Source organism: Cydia amplana, chromosome 5, assembly GCF_948474715.1.
Source record: "Cydia amplana chromosome 5, ilCydAmpl1.1, whole genome shotgun sequence".
Taxonomy (NCBI): domain Eukaryota; kingdom Metazoa; phylum Arthropoda; class Insecta; order Lepidoptera; family Tortricidae; genus Cydia; species Cydia amplana.
The window spans coordinates 13163225-13179978 of record NC_086073.1 but is presented as its reverse complement, the minus strand read 5'-3'; the positions used below and the strand labels follow the sequence as shown (position 1 = coordinate 13179978).

The window sequence follows — 16754 nt, the reverse complement described above, 5'->3', positions numbered from 1 at the left end:
ATATTTTAGACACGTTTAATGCCATAAGCTTCCTTCATAATCAGGCTACTTGCAAATATATGTCTTTACTCTGTACATTGCCCATTTATTGAAGCATTTAATAGAAAAGAAAATTACTATGTAATTATATTTTTGCTATCACATGCTTTTGAATGTACTTTCTAGATCTGTCTCGATTAAGATAGCGGTTGTGATATCAGGACGAATTACTCAAATGACTCAAATCATTCTTTTGTTTGTAGCTCTCGATAGATAGAGTTGAGGCGAAAATTGCTAATTTAATATAGTAGATTCGTGATCATCAACTATGTACCTTAATTATTATTTATTCTAAGGAAGTAAGATCAAATACACGTCCTATTTATCATCGTACGAGATAACGCGTACACGACAGCAATTTTCACATCAACTTTATAGTAGTAGGTACTTAGTAGGTGAGAAAAAGGTAGTTTTAATTGGTGTTTGGGATGTATTTAATTGTTTTTTTTTCCTTTAGTTTTGGTCAAGAACTGGGAACTAGATACATAGTAGGTACGTTAGTTAGGTTAGGACTTTATAAAATTGTAAATTTTCTTGCAACATCATCCCATTTATATAAATTAGTTAATTTATTATTTGCTGTTACAAGTTGGTAGGTTCACCATAATGAACATTGTTATTTGTTTATCATTACCGTAATTGTGTTGATGCAAATCTGTAATTTTGTATGTATTGTGATATTATGCTTAAAGCGGTACTAATTGAATAAGTACCTATGAAATCAGCATAAAGTTATTGTCCTTGTATTTTTTCTTTTAGGTACTTACATACAAAATAGAAATACATTATTCCAATAAATTTGTAAGACTGACCGCATTTGTAAGAATTTACTTTAATGATTGAAAAAAATAATGCTTTTTTTCTTTTCAAAAATCTTATATTTATAAATACGTATTGTACAGATGTTTAAGTATTTTTAAGTCTTGTGGTCGGAATACAGTTAATATATTTTCTGACTTTCGTTTTATATTGAATTCACAGATTTTCCCTTTAGGTATAATGTCCAGTGGGTACATATAGGTAACCATATCTCACAAAAACACAACACCACAAACGATAGTAATTAAGTGAATTAGCACATTTTAACGGACCAGATTTGAAAACTGATCGAATAAAGATTAAAATCATAATTCAAGTCTCATCAATTGCTAAGTCATAGTTCATTCAAAACTCTGAAAAAAAAGTCAATGAATTTAAATAAATATGCCTGTAGGCCTGTAGCTGTAGGTATCAAAAATAATTTCAAACTGTTGTCAGTTTACTCTTCCTTATTCTAGTTATTAATTATACTGAGGTAGTATCTTACCTCATCCCAATAGGTACTGGAATTGATGGTAAGGCGGGATTCCACCAGTGTGCAGCACAAGCATTTTTTACTGAATTTACTTTACTAATTTTTAATTTCCACACTGGTGGAATCCGACCTGTAGTTTCGCAAGAACTATTTGTAAATATGTAAGTTGTTATAGAAGTAACCCGGGCGAGCTACGGTTTTACAACGCGGTCGTGTTTAGATTATTACTTATTTATTATTTATGAACACGGTAGCACGGTTATTCATGCGACTACTGAAGGTGCTTGCATAAATATAGGTAATTGTATTCCATCTACGCTCAACTAAAACAATTCCTTCCATATTTACTCACTTACTCCATATAAGTACATATGTATAACAACTAATAATAATATTATTGTAGTTTCATGCCTACCTCTTATTCTACGGCCCACCAACTAGAGAACAAATGAAATTATTTTATCGTCCCCGGTCCCCTGCCTGCTATATGGCCACATCTCAAAATGTATGATTATTGGAAATTTAACTTTTTTAAATTAAGATTTAATCTCTAAATGATTATAAATATTGAGATGTGGCCGTATAGCAGGCAGGACGTTATGAAATAAAATATTGATTTGTTTTTTTAAGTAGGTAGTCACACTACTATACATAAATTATATACTAAAATAAATATCATACACCAAAGAAATCGTGAACAAGTCCACCGGTGGCCGATGCATGAATCGTACCCGCGTCTTATTACGTGGCTAACGTCCTGACCACTAGACTACCCGGCCACAGCGGTACCCGTCCCACCAGTTTTTGAGTGATTTAGACGAATGTCACGAATGGTACGTAAACAAGCGAAACTAGGGTGCACGTAAGTAGGATAGTTTATTTTTTGAAATCCACCGTCTCGGAGGAAAGGGGGAAATGACTAACCAACCTATTTATTACCTAAACTATGCCCTGAAATACTTTATGAAAACTTGATATAAGCTAAAACAAATTTAGAAAAAATGATCTCTTTGTCTTCCCTCCTGTACAATATATGTATGAAATACTAATTGCTGGGTTCACATATACATATGGACGGCATGAATATATATAAATTACACATTTATATCATTAGAATGGAAAGATGAGTCGACCAACGTTATTCCACTCTACTTAATTATGTGTATACAGATAAAATGAGGACTTGCCTCTCTCATGTGGTTGTATCACTCACATGAATGATTCAGTTTTACTTGGTGCCCTTCCATCTCGTTTAAGCTCTGTGTGGTTGCTAACCCACATACTACTTAATGGCTATGCACCTCCAGTTGGGCATCGGTCGACTTGCTCCGGTCTATACAGGGCCATATCCCTGGTGACTCTTTGCACATTTGTCACTTAGCCGGACGGGGGGGCTATGCCCCCCCGGAGACCTCCACCTTCCCCATAGTCTCGCCACGGTTGCTCCAACTCAGTCGACCGTGCCCGTGTGTTCCCGGACACACCTCAAATACATGTCCAATTTCCTTGACTACCAAGTGTGCAGTGCACTGCAAGATTGGACTACTACTAACGGAAAGAACGATATGCTATAACCGTCTCCTCATCTTTCCACCTTATGATGCACGTTTATGTCGACATAATAATATGGCAAAGCAAACACTCACCTGATGTGTTTCTGATGGGGCATTGGGCCTCCTAGAAGCTCGTGGCTCCTAACTGATCTTACTACCACGATCTCCGCTCATTACCTCGTGTACGCGGCACTCCTTTCCCGCCATCTTATACACAGTACCATCAAGCAAAAGTTAGTCAGAACAAGTGGTGTTACCACACATCAAAATATAGACTGACATTACTAGTTTTGATACATACCGACTTTTATATGGCGAATCGCGCTGTGCGCGACACTCCACAGGCAAAAAGGAGTCTTATTGCAGTAGTGTGAGCAGGTGACGCGTCCACTCCAGGATTTTCTCTCTGGCTCGTATAGCAGCGTCCCTCTTAGTTCTAGTTCCCGGCAGGATACTGTCAGGGTTGGAAGTAACTTCCTCAGATCTTGATGTCTCAGTATCCATCATAGATTCTTGCACATTCATTACTTCCTCAGCAGCGACTACCTCGTCATGATTCTCAGGTACTGGATTGGTTTGTGGTGGCTGTATGCTATCGCTTGCGCTCGGGGCAGCATCCAGATCCAAATACTCAATTGGCGTGTCTAGAGGTGGTGCAGTTTGTTCCTCCTCAGTCGCTCCAGTTTGTGGAGAGTCATCTGTTTCAGTCTCTAGCGGGTAGAGATGACCTACAGACCGAGTCATTATGGAGTCTCCAACTTTAACTTTAGCGACCCTATGTTTACCATCTGCACTCCTTATGAGCTCTGCTATCTTCCCGACTTTCCATAACTCGCGGTTTTTTAGATCTGATTTTATTTGAACGATGTCCCCTAGTTTAGGTTCGCAATCAGAGACAGTTCTTGGTTGTTTAGGAGAGTTTTGGTATCTCTCCCTCAGACTCGTCAGGTACTGTGCCATGAATATTTTCTTAAATTCCTCTAGGATTATCAGACCCTTCTTCCAGCTTTCTATTAGATTAACTTGAAGTTTGGAACTGTCTACCGTACAAACACTGTTCATTGCTGGAGTCAAAGTTAAGCATTTCCCCAGGCTTAGGAAATCGGCTGGTCTTAATATGTGGATCACTTCGGTTCCAATTTTAGTAAGTGGTCTTGAGTTGACTACAGCTTCTACTTCTTTTAACACAGTTAACAGCTTGCTGTCTCCGAGAAGGTGCTTTTCGAGAGTGCGCTTTAGAGAATGCTTCACTACACCTATCAGTCGTTCATAGAATCCACCATGCCACGGAGCCAGCTGAGGTATAAACCTCCATTCAATTCCCTTTTCAATGCAATATGGCTTACTAACAACTTCAGATGTTAGTTTGAAACATGTGGCATTGTCTGAATACAGTCTTTGTGGTGTGTTTCTAGTAGCAGCAAATCTTCTGAGTGCCAGGAGACATTCTTCTGCAGTCAAGTTGTTAACAATCTCAAGATGAATGGCTCGAACAGCTAAACAAGTGAATAGGGCAACCCACCTTTTCTGTTTGCCAGTTGGGGTGTTCACATAAAGAGGTCCAAAATAATCTACTCCACAGTACGTGAATGGTGTGCTATAGTTCACTCTTTCAGTAGGTAGATCAGGCGCAGTTGGCAGACGATAAGGGCCACCGCCGTGTTTGACACACCGCTGACATCTCGAGATCACTCGTTCCACCTGACGTTTACCTTGTGGAATCCAGTACTTCTCTCTAATGAGACTAAGAGTATGTGTAGTGCCAACATGATAATTGCTTTCATGAGTTTCCTTGATTATCCTTTTTGTGAATTCACAGTCTCTGGGAAGCAATATAGGATGTTTCATATCATAATTCCATGTGGTGTTGACCATTCGTCCTTGACATCTCAGTACACCATCCACATCTAGAAACAGTCCAAGATTTCTAGTCAGATGTGTTACCTTTCCTGCAATCTCGTTGGCGAAATGAAGTTTTTGCAGTTTCTTTATTTCTGCTATAGTACTAGCTGCCGAGTTCAGTGAAGGTGGTGTGTCCTGTACTGAGTAAATCTCTGGAATGTCGTCACTTAAATTATTGTTTGTCAACTGGTCGATTTGGTCTTCAATTTCCATCTGTTGGTTATCATTTGCTTCAACAGTTCTTGGCTCATTTCCTGGACCATCATCAGTTTCCGGTATGCTACTGTGTCCACTCTGGTCCAGGCCCTCCGCAACAGAAAGGACTGTCATATGGTTCATATAGTATCTATCTGTAGGCCACATTGTCTCATCCTCTTTTAAGAATGTGGGACCATTAAACCAAAGTTCCTTGGATTGACTCCATCTGTCAGGCCTTGTGGCAACATCAGCTGGGTTCATTTTAGTGTTGATATAGTACAACTCTGCTCCCATTTGGTTTTTTCTGATCTCTTCTACTCTGTTTGATACAAAGGGCGGTAACAATTTATCTGACCGCATCCATCCATGTACGACCAAACTATCGGTCCACAACATTTCCTTGCTTATTGGAAGAGATAGGTTCTCTCTCACATATTTCAAGAGTCTACTTGCTATGAGCAAACCCAGTAGCTCTAATTTCGGGATATGAAGTTCACTTGTGTCTTCACCTTTGGCTATCCTAGACTTTCCCATTAAGAATGAGATTGATGTGCCTTGGTTGCTTCTTGTTGTTAGATAAATAACAGCAGCATATCCAGCCTTTGAGGCATCAGAAAACCCATGTAACTGGTATGTTGTCTCTAGCTCTGGATTGACATTTGTTACACATCTCGGCAATTCCAGATTTACTGCTGTTTTTATTACGTTCAATATTTCCTGCATGGACTGCACCAAGTCATCCGGTAGGTTGGTGTCCCATTTATGTTTTTGATCACAGGTGCTCCGAAACAACACCTTCAATGGTAAGGTTAATGGGCAAATGAAACCACATGGATCGTAGATCCGGGCTAAAGTACGAAGTACCTTCCTCTTAGTGTTGACTGGTGCATCTTTGTCAAAGTGTTGATCAGTAATTCTTAATTTCACGGTGTCCCTTTTCACGTTCCACGACAATCCAAGAATTTTTACTGTATTTTCATGTTTTGCTTGCTGCTCTGAAGGCACAAGATCAAGAAATTCCTTATTATTTGATAACCAATCTCTTATATTCATAGATATTTGCCCAAAGGTTTCTCTCGTCTTTTCATAAATTTCTTGCGCTTCTTTCACAGAGTTCGCTCCAGTTACTAGATTGTCTACATAACAATTGTTAGCTATATCCTTCAGTAAGTTTCCATCTGTCTGTGACATGTGATATCTAATAGTCGCTGTCAGGAGAAACGGACTTGAAATTATGCCAAACGGGACTCGGCAAAATCGAAGATATAACAGATTGTCTCCCGTTAGGTCCTTTGTGATGTCTTTAGCCCACAGAAATCTTGTCACATCACGGTCCTTCTCTTGAAGTCCTACCTGCAAGAATGCCTTTTCTACATCGGCGACGATTGCTATTTTCTTTGTCCTAAACTTCAGAAGAAGGGCTGTGAGATCCTCAAGCATGGAGGGCCCACTATACAGACATTCGTTCAGGCTTTTCTTGTCCATGCTTCTCATTGAAGCATCGTACACAATCCTCCCGCGTTTTCCTTCATTTTTTACAATGTGATGAGCAAGGTAGTGCACAGGGTGTTCGGTGTCATTCCTATGTGGTTCAACTATTTCAATGACATTTCCGTTTAGTTGCTCCTTCAGAATATCATCATATTCTTGCAGCGTTGCTGAATCCAATCTACTGACCAAGCTCTTTAGTCTTCCTAACGCCATGCCGAAATTTACAGGAAGCTGAGGTGGATATTCAATCCATGGCCACGTTACTTCATAACGTCCATTGTTGTATTGTATGGTGTCATTGAAATGTTTTACAGCTTCCTCTTGTCTAGTGGCTTTTGGAGAGTCATTTATGCCAATACGCTCAAGAGACCATAGAAATTTAATATCAATGTTCCTGAGCGGTAAGTCCGGTTCGGTAAAATAAGGGCAGCTTGAACTATGACAGTGGCAGTAAGTAGTCACAGTTAGAATATTTTCTGGGGTATGGCGTTTACGGTTTTCATCTCCAGAATACAGCCAACCAAAGTCAGTATCGATCAAATACAGGTTATCCTTAAGTTGTATCTTCTCTTGACGTCTGAAACCTTCATAATAATCGTTCCCTATTAAGAGGTTCACATTTTCACCAATAGAATCGTCATCGGCCGCTAGATCAACCCTTGAGTGATCAAATTTAGCTATCGGTAACTTCTCAGTAATATGTGGAACGATATTTACTCTTACTTGTTTTTTGGTGCCACGCTTGGTTTCTAACACAATTTCCACTGAAGGGCTCGGCATTTCCTTTGGAATTGTTTCTCCAAACGTGAACACTAAGAGTCGGTCTTCATTATCCGGTAATAGCTGTAGTTTGGAAGCAGCCCGTACAGTTATGTAACTCCTCTGTGAGCCACAGTCCAATACAAGTCTGCACTTATGTTTGCTTGTTTTGTTGTTGTTGGGGTTGCTGATTTGTGCCACTGCTGTCTGTAAAAAATTGTATTTATTTATATTTGCTATATAGCACTTTACCATTGTTTGCCAACTGACAGGCAAATCTTCCTTACCTTTTGGCTTTGGACACAAAAGCTGGAGGTGTCCATCACCACATCGGTAGCATTTTATTTTTCTATGGCATTGATCTGTATTATGGTTCCGTTTCAGACACTTGTGACATCTACCAGACAGTTGCTTTTTTCTAGATTCATTGTCACTGTACCTCCTGCAATCCACACTATTATGATTTTGGAGCTTGCAGAAAATGCAAGGTAACCGGGTCTTCTTTTTTGGAGGAATGTTATCTTTAACGGGATTTTCTGCTTTCCTTTTTAAGTTTCTTCTTGGTCTGTATTTTGAGTCATTTTGTACTGGATCAGATCTAGTTTGGAGAACTTCAGTAGTGATGACTTGTTTCGTGTCCAGTCCTTTTGGAATTGGTTGGGTCTGGGCTTTCTCCATAGCCATAACAATGTCCAGTAAAACCCGTCTGACTGTCGAGGTTGAATTATCCGTTGAATGTTGAGGCATAAGGTGATATTGGTGTAAAACTTCTTCTGGAAATTTGGCAAGTATGTTTGCCCGTAGGTGGTTTCCTGCTGTGTCTTCACCTAACTTTTCCAGAACCCGCAGATGCCGCTCAATCTGGTCTAAAGTATGCCTACAACTGGAAGCCGAATATTCTGCTCGACCCAAGTTGGTAAGCGCAGTGTAGTGGACATCTATCAGAGCATCGTTCGACCCATACCTCGACTTGAGAGCCTCCACGGCAATGGCATAATTGTGATTTGTTATACTGATGCCCGCTACAGCTTCCATTGCCTTGCCCTCCAGACTACTTAACAAATAATTAAGTTTATCAGCCTCGGCCATGGGCTGGTTGTCTACATTGGACACAAACCGATCCCAAAATTCTGACCACCGTAGCTGATCACCATCAAACTTAGGTAGTTGCAGTTTTGGAAGTTTGATATTCATTTGTCGTTCCGTTGTTGTATTATGCTGATCAGCCACAACTGCCATGGATGTCTCTATATTCACGATTAAATCCTCCGCCTGGAGTTGAATCTCCATAGCCTGGTTAACTACAGTAGCTTCCGGGTTCGACGAGGTAGTCGTATAGTGCCGTATTTCATTTTGTAGTTTGCTAATTAGATTCTGTAACTGTCTTATCGTACCGGACCCACTTCCAATTATGAGATCACCGGCGTCGTTAGACTGAATGTTTTCGATGTACGTTTTCAATTTATTTTGTCGCATTTGGACCATGTTAGCCAAGATATCTTCCATTGTGAATAGGTACAATGTATCACTATCCTTCCCTTACGTATGCTTCACACGAAACCCCTGACTCCGTGTTTTATCCTCTACGAACTTGATCCGTGATATATTTCCCATTAAACGTTGTATCCTATCAACAACTATTCACTGTCACACCGAAATATACTCGCAAACACTAATCCAATTAGAATGGATAATTCTAATTAAAAGTTATTTTCCATTTAAAAATACTCGACCACCAGACAGCAAAATTTTCATGACAAGTTTGGCATTTGACAACAAACGAAAAGGCGGCAAACCGAGAAGAAAATTCCATAGTAGTGCTGTCACGCTGAGATTACATAATACCGATTTTGACTATTCGTTCAATTTGTAAAACCAAGAACAAATATTTATCGTTTACATATTTATGCAAACTAAAACAAGATTAAAACTTGTTTAATATTTACCTTTGTATTAATATCACCTAAAACATTATATTAGTTTCAAGTATCGCTCACTTCAAACGAATCGGTTAGAATCGATTACTTGGGACGCACTAGCACCATAGACAATCGGATGAAACGAATGAATGGTTTAAGTTATTATTTCATTTAAGTGCACTTTACACGATATTCTACTAAAATTAATCCTAGTTTAAGCTTTACATACACTTGTGCTATATATTTTTTTTTTTTTTTTTTTTTTTTTTTTTTATTTGCAGTTGAAATTTTTTCAAACTTTCTACGCACTTCCAAACCACGCAATTATCCTTTTACTCTTGAACTGTGTGCCTTTCAGTTCTCCCCTTTTAGAGACTGACAATCACTCAGTATAAAAGGACTTATGAACTAGTATAATTTCAAAATACAAATATACATATTTTCCTTACTACTAAAATAAATGGTACTCAGATTAATTTCTTTATTATTAAACACTATATAACATGATTGCAACAGCAAATCATGATAAAATAAATAATTTTGATAAAAATAAGCCTCGCTTATCCGGCTCATTTATATAGTTATCCCAGCACGCTCCACCAAAATGTCTTCCCTCCTGTACAATATATGTATGAAATACTAATTGCTGGGTTCACATATACATATGGACGGCATGAATATATATAAATTACACATTTATATCATTAGAATGGAAAGATGAGTCGACCAACGTTATTCCACTCTACTTAATTATGTGTATACAGATAAAATGAGGACTTGCCTCTCTCATGTGGTTGTATCACTCACATGAATGATTCAGTTTTACTTGGTGCCCTTCCATCTCGTTTAAGCTCTGTGTGGTTGCTAACCCACATACTACTTAATGGCTATGCACCTCCAGTTGGGCATCGGTCGACTTGCTCCGGTCTATACAGGGCCATATCCCTGGTGACTCTTTGCACATTTGTCACTTAGCCGGACGGGGGGGCTATGCCCCCCCGGAGACCTCCACCTTCCCCATAGTCTCGCCACGGTTGCTCCAACTCAGTCGACCGTGCCCGTGTGTTCCCGGACACACCTCAAATACATGTCCAATTTCCTTGACTACCAAGTGTGCAGTGCACTGCAAGATTGGACTACTACTAACGGAAAGAACGATATGCTATAACCGTCTCCTCATCTTTCCACCTTATGATGCACGTTTATGTCGACATAATAATATGGCAAAGCAAACACTCACCTGATGTGTTTCTGATGGGGCATTGGGCCTCCTAGAAGCTCGTGGCTCCTAACTGATCTTACTACCACGATCTCCGCTCATTACCTCGTGTACGCGGCACTCCTTTCCCGCCATCTTATACACAGTACCATCAAGCAAAAGTTAGTCAGAACAAGTGGTGTTACCACACATCAAAATATAGACTGACATTACTAGTTTTGATACATACCGACTTTTATATGGCGAATCGCGCTGTGCGCGACACTCTTATCGTTTTCCCGGTGTACCTACTCTTTCAAATATGTATATAGTATAGGTATCACTATTAGTTTTAACTTACGTAGAAGATAATTCGTCGAAAAAATTGTGTTTTTTCCAGCCCACAGCACAAGTAGAAGACTTGCATTATGTATGCGTCAACTTCTAGTTTTTACGCAACTTTAATTCCACATTCGCGCACGAACGACTATAGGTTATATTGAGGAAAAACGAGCTGTATATTATGTTCATTGTTATTTGAACAAGTTGTGGAAAACGTCCAGAGGAAAATTATTCCTAATCACCATTCACCATTGTATCTGCCCTAAAATGTAAACCATTTTTTAACCCCCGACGTAAAAAGAGTGGTGTTGTTATATGTTTGACGCTAATATCTGTTAGTCTGTGTGTGGCATCGTAGCTCTCCAACACATATATGTCTGATATAAATCGATCCAGCAGTTTGAAGAGTATCACCTATTTTCCAAAATTATGTAAGGTATTTTTGGCATAAAATGGATTTTATTGGCATATGATAGGCCTAGGGTTTTTAAATTTTTTAATGTAGTAGTTATAAATATAATTTATAAACCTTATAATATTAAGATCGAAGCAGTAATCTTAGGTCCCGTCGCCCTTCGCGAGGATTTACTTAACTGGGGGCCGATTTTTGAAATTCGACCGCTCGATTTCGCGTATTTCGTTCAGTAATATCTCCACTACTAGTCATGTAAATTCTACTTATAGAATTGAAAACGAGTGGTCAATACCACTAGATTCCCAATTTCTATCACTTGTATTTCAAAAATCAGCATTTCGCCGTTTTCCACCGATTTTCAGGTGACGAAATCGAGTGATCGAAATTCAAAAATCGGCCCCCTGGTCATATGACTATTGCTGACTAGAAATTAAATAGTATGTTTTATGTCATTAACATTAAGTACTGTCCCAAAGTATAATCTCAGTCGAAGGGTCGGACATAAAGATAAACAATAGGAATTCGTGATAGACCCGTAAAAAAAAACATGTTTTAATAATTATGTGTAGATCTACCGTACCTACTGTAGGTAACTTGAGAGTATAAAATGTAGTAGTAAACTCGTGAATATTTTGTATGTATTTGTGTGCTGTCTATATAAACAGTATCAAACATATTAACCTAAAATTTGGAGTAGGTACCCACCTAATTATAAATAAAAATATACACTGCAGATATGCAGAGCAAGCTATAATAATAATCACCTATCAAGCGTCAGTTTATGAAAAAAAAACAATTTAATGTGTGATGGTAGGGAACCATCGGAGCGCGAGTCCGATCCCAATACCCTCCACCCTCATATGACGTGGTGTAATATAATGGGGAGGTTCAGAGACAGGTTGCATTGTGCTCTAGGAGAGAGCTATTAAACACTCCTTTTTCAAAAATCCAACCTCACGCTACTAACCTGTTCGGTAAATGGAGAAAAAAGTAAAAAAAATATCCGAATTCCAACACTCAAAAATTACAAGTGAAATATGTCATGTAGGTATATAGTGTCGGTTTCCAGTAAGAAATTGCAATAGTGTTTTAGTTTGAATAACGCCGGTATTATTATAGGCTGCGGCAAGGATCAGCTGTTGTCGGCGCATGTGCAGCTGCGAGGGGAGCTCCGGACTCCGGCCCCGGCCCGCCATTGACGCGCGGCCGCCCGAGGCGCTCACACGGTGGTCGGCGCGCATTACACTAACGGCGAAACTTGTGTCGATGGACGCGCATCAAACGGTGTGATCGGTCGGTCTGACAGTGCAATACTAGTGTATAATAGTCGCGTGGCCTATTGGGACCGACGCCAGCATGGACGCGGTGCTGGCAGCGCTCGTGGCGCTCATGGCACTGGCCGCCGCGATGGCCGCCGTGCTGAGCACGCTCTCCAAAGCGGCGATTTTCGCTCTCCTGGCGATCGCGCCCTGTGTATACCGCTACAGGAAACGCATTTACGTAATCGTCAAGACTCTACCCCGGGATCTCAAGTAAGGACATTTTTATTATCCATTCAGAAATCTAACTGTTTTGTTTTGTATTGATTTAAAAATTAAAACGCAGAAGATTTACAAATAGAGAATAGTGGAATAGACTAAATACCTAGTAACCCTAAACTAGCCCTATAAGGAAAACAATATTTGAAACCTATATCCCTATGACTTGGTCTCATTGTCTGTGGATAATAAATACTACGTTTTTACCCTACCTAATTAAACCGCTGCTACTGCTGCTAGCGTTGATTAATACGCACATTTTTCCGCAATGATGAAATTAGGATTTCATTTACTTAATTTAAAATAGCATCTACTATACCTACGTAGGATATTTCTAACATAGAAAATAATTTTAAAGTACAATAATTGGTACGCGGCACATTTAAAAAATGGTTGTCATTGTTGGTATATTTTACAACGTCATTCATAATTAACGTTTAACGGAAATATTAATTTTCATTCGGAAACCGAGCCGGTAGTTATCTTCCAAATGTGGATAGAGTAAAGTTTTACTCATGACGTGTCCAGAATAACATAAACCCCGGATCGTATGTCTTCGCCAGGAACCCCGGTTCCCAATGTTTTGGTCACACGGACCACGGACGTGGTTTGGGTGCCTTGTGTGCTCATCAAGACTTCTTTTGTTTGCATACATAATCTGCCCGTGCAAATATGTACCTACATAGTCTTGGGTGTATAACCTGTCAACTGTCACACTGATTTAACTAAACTGTACCTGTCAATCATGTACCTGTGTATGTAACTGTCAATCATGGAGAGCAATAAGCGTAGGTATACTATTATTTATTATGTAGTTGTAGTGTAGAATCTTCAAGTGCAGTGCATGATACATTATACAGGGCGGTCTCGACTCGGACTCGACGTCCATAATTTTTTTTTAGATTCCTCGCATCGTGGGCTATCAGAATATACCCCATGTATTGTAGCCGATATTTCGTGGTTTTCGAGTTATGAGTTTTTGAACTTTTAAATTTGTTAAGAAATTCCGGGATAAACCAATTAATTTATAAAAAAAAAACAATTGAACTTTTTTGAATGTTTCTTTTTGTAACATAATCCTTTACAAACGGCGCAGTTGCTAAAAAAAATCAGCATCCTCACTTGGCTTCGAGTTGGAAAAAAAAACAAAAGTCAAAGTTTTACGTTCAAGCTTGTCAAGTTTAGATTTTGCGCTTACCTAAATAAAAAAAAATTACAAGCGATTTCAAGGACTTTTGGTTATTTTAGAAACTGCTAGACAATAAGTTTTTAAAAGGTCAAAAAAGTGACACTTAATAGTCTTAATTTGTCATGCTTGAACGTAAAACTTTGACTTAAGTCTTCTTTTTTTCCAACTCGCAGCCAAGTGAGGATGCTGATTTTTTTAGCAACTGCGCCGTTTGTAAAGGATTATGTTACAAAAAGAAACATACCAAAAAGTTCGCTAGTTTTTTTTAAATAAATTAATTGGTTCGCCCGGCAATTTCTAAACAAAAGTTAAAAGTTCAAAACTTCATAACTCGAAAACTACGAAAAATCGGCTAATATACATGGGGTATATATATTCTGATAGCCCACGATGTAAGGATCTAAAAAAAAATTTTGGACGTCTCGACCAAACCTCGGTTTGGACCACCCTGTATACTATATCATATTCCTTAACATTAACTGTTCTGTTCTGAATAAATAAATAAATAATAAATTAATTAAAAAAATTAATCGGCCATTGTTACCGTGCATTGTCCGTAGGTATTGTCCCAAAATCCAACTAAGTAGGTACCTCTATAATATATATTTGAAATAAGTGTGAGAGTAATTAAAATTAGGCTTCATTTTCAGGGTTCCGTAGTCACTAGGAAACTAATTTCGCCATGTGTCTGTCTGTCAGCGGCTTTGCTCCGTGATCAAGAGTGCTAGGCAATTTGGTATGAGTAGGTATATTTATAAATAAACCACGCCGACAAAGAGGTAAAATAAAATATATATTTTAGGAAAGTAGGTGTCATTGGATCAGTCTTTCAAAACTAATAGGAGTTTTCAGAAACAAGTTATTGATAATGTAAATATTTTCGGAAATAATCGCTCCGAAAGAAAAAACATACGCATCTCCTCTAACTTTTGTACATATTTGTACCATGGATCACATAATATTTAAAAAAACGTGAAAATAAAGCTTACTAAATACTAAATCTGCAATGAAAACTATAGCGAACATGATCGGTTAAGCCAGTTCAGTAAATGGGCCTATTCGACTGAAACTGTTCAGACGAATGAAAATGATAAAAGCTTCATACGTGCCTTATCATTCGTACCCATCGGTAGATATTGCCTAAATATGTCTGTATTGTATTGTATCTCCACCATCATCACCAGATATTATGTGTAGGTATGTGTGTTTACCTACTCGTTTTCAATTCCACATAACAACGATTCAATACCTAGGCCTATGCTTGAAACATAATATACTTAATCATTTAACAAAACTCATACTCTGTTTTTTTTATAACTTAAAACATTTCAATCTTATCCTCTACAATCTATTAGACACCTAATAGTTGGGTAGTAATGAATACCTATATATGTACCTACCTACATATTATAAGCCGAGTAAAAAAAAAATATATTAATGGACATTTTTACACAAATTGACTAAGCCCCACGGTAAGCTCAAGAAGGCTTGTGTTGTGGATACTCAGGCAACGATAGATATAATATACAAATACTTAAATACATAGAAAATAACCATGACTCAGGAACAAATATCTGTGCTCATCACACAAATAAATGCCCTTACTGGGATTCGAACCCAAGACCGCGGCTTCACAGGCAGGGTCACTACCCACTAGGCCAGACCGGTCGTAAAAACCTCTTTTTTAGGAACAAGTCTTTACCATTCGCCTACTTGGCTGACTTAGTATTGATTAGACGTGATTTTCGTTTCCCTGAAGCGCCATCAAACGTGTCGGTATTTTGGACTCCGTTATCATAACGGGCTGCAGTCTTCGAGCTTCACTGCGCTTGACGCTCACGACGCGGCCAGACTGATTATTATGTTTTATTATACCTACTCATTATATAACATCTGGTCTCCTCAAACATTTCTAAACCTAATCTTAATATAAATATCTGGGAGACCGAGCTTTGCTCGGAAAACATATACTTAAAACCTCAAAAATGCGCGTTTTCCCAGAGATAAAACCTAGCTAGATCGATTTTTCGCCCCCGACATCGAAATCGTTAGAGCCGTTCCCGAGATCCCCGAAATATATACATAAAAAGAAATAAACAAGAATTGCTCGTTTAAAGACTTAATAAAGGTATAAGATAATTGGAAATTAAACGAACTTACCTGTAAGTGAAGTTCATTTCAATTATATTAGCTGCACAAACTTCGAAATGATAATTTTAACTTGTAGTACGCGCTTTATCATGTAGCCTGTTCCATGAATGTTACAGAGAGGCAAAGCCAAAATTAAAAATATGTATCTGATTTATGAACGTAACTCCTACGTTGAACGGTTCCCGCGCTGTCAGCTGTCAAATGTCATTTAGTTTAGAGTAACAAGCCAAGACATAACACTTTCACTGCCAGTAGCCCGCTAGGGTTCTCTATTCTTAGGTACTTATCGCTACAAAGCGGAAAAAACATATGGTATCCGCTATGCTTGTAGCTCACGCTGGCAGTGAATATGCCAATTGATGGAATAACTTGGCCCCCAATTCAGCAAAGCCAATATTACCATAACTTTGACAGGGATTATAGGTAGGTACACGAATCCCTGGTTGTCTCAGGACAACGTGGGTACTGGGTGGGATGGGTTATCATTTCGAAGTTTGTGCAGCTAATATAATTGAAATGAACTTCACTTACAGGTAAGTTCGTTTAATTTCCAATTATTATTACGCTGCACAAACTTCTTCAATGATAATTTTAACTTGTAGATGTTTAGAGATAAGTATTCAAAGTTTGATTTGGCTTTGTATGGGAACAATGAAATCATTGATTAATGATTAACAATGATTTATTATTTCATTTTAAATTAGGTACCTTTTTAGTTATCATTAACTGATTTCAGAATATATGTAGGTATATTTAGTTTACAACA

At 38.5% G+C, this 16754-nt stretch overlaps 2 protein-coding genes across 2 annotated transcripts in view; one reads left to right on the top strand and one right to left on the bottom strand.

The window, feature by feature from the left end:
* Positions 1 to 3243: 3243 nt before the first annotated feature.
* LOC134648184 (uncharacterized) lies at positions 3244 to 7736 on the bottom strand. Its single transcript, XM_063502667.1, has 2 exons — positions 7524 to 7736; positions 3244 to 7443 (listed from the first exon to the last, which is right to left on the bottom strand). Exons 1-2 carry the CDS (start codon positions 7557 to 7559, stop codon positions 3244 to 3246), a joined length of 4236 nt encoding a protein of 1411 aa, XP_063358737.1. The 5' UTR covers positions 7560 to 7736.
* Positions 7737 to 12177: 4441 nt separating this feature from the next.
* Positions 12178 to 16754, top strand: part of LOC134648084 (long-chain fatty acid transport protein 4-like) — a 29771-nt gene continuing 25194 nt past the window's right edge. Inside the window, exon 1 of the mRNA XM_063502537.1 lies at positions 12178 to 12642. Within this exon, the coding sequence (XP_063358607.1) occupies positions 12467 to 12642 (176 nt within the window). The 5' untranslated portion in view covers positions 12178 to 12466. The remainder of the gene's footprint in view (positions 12643 to 16754) is intronic.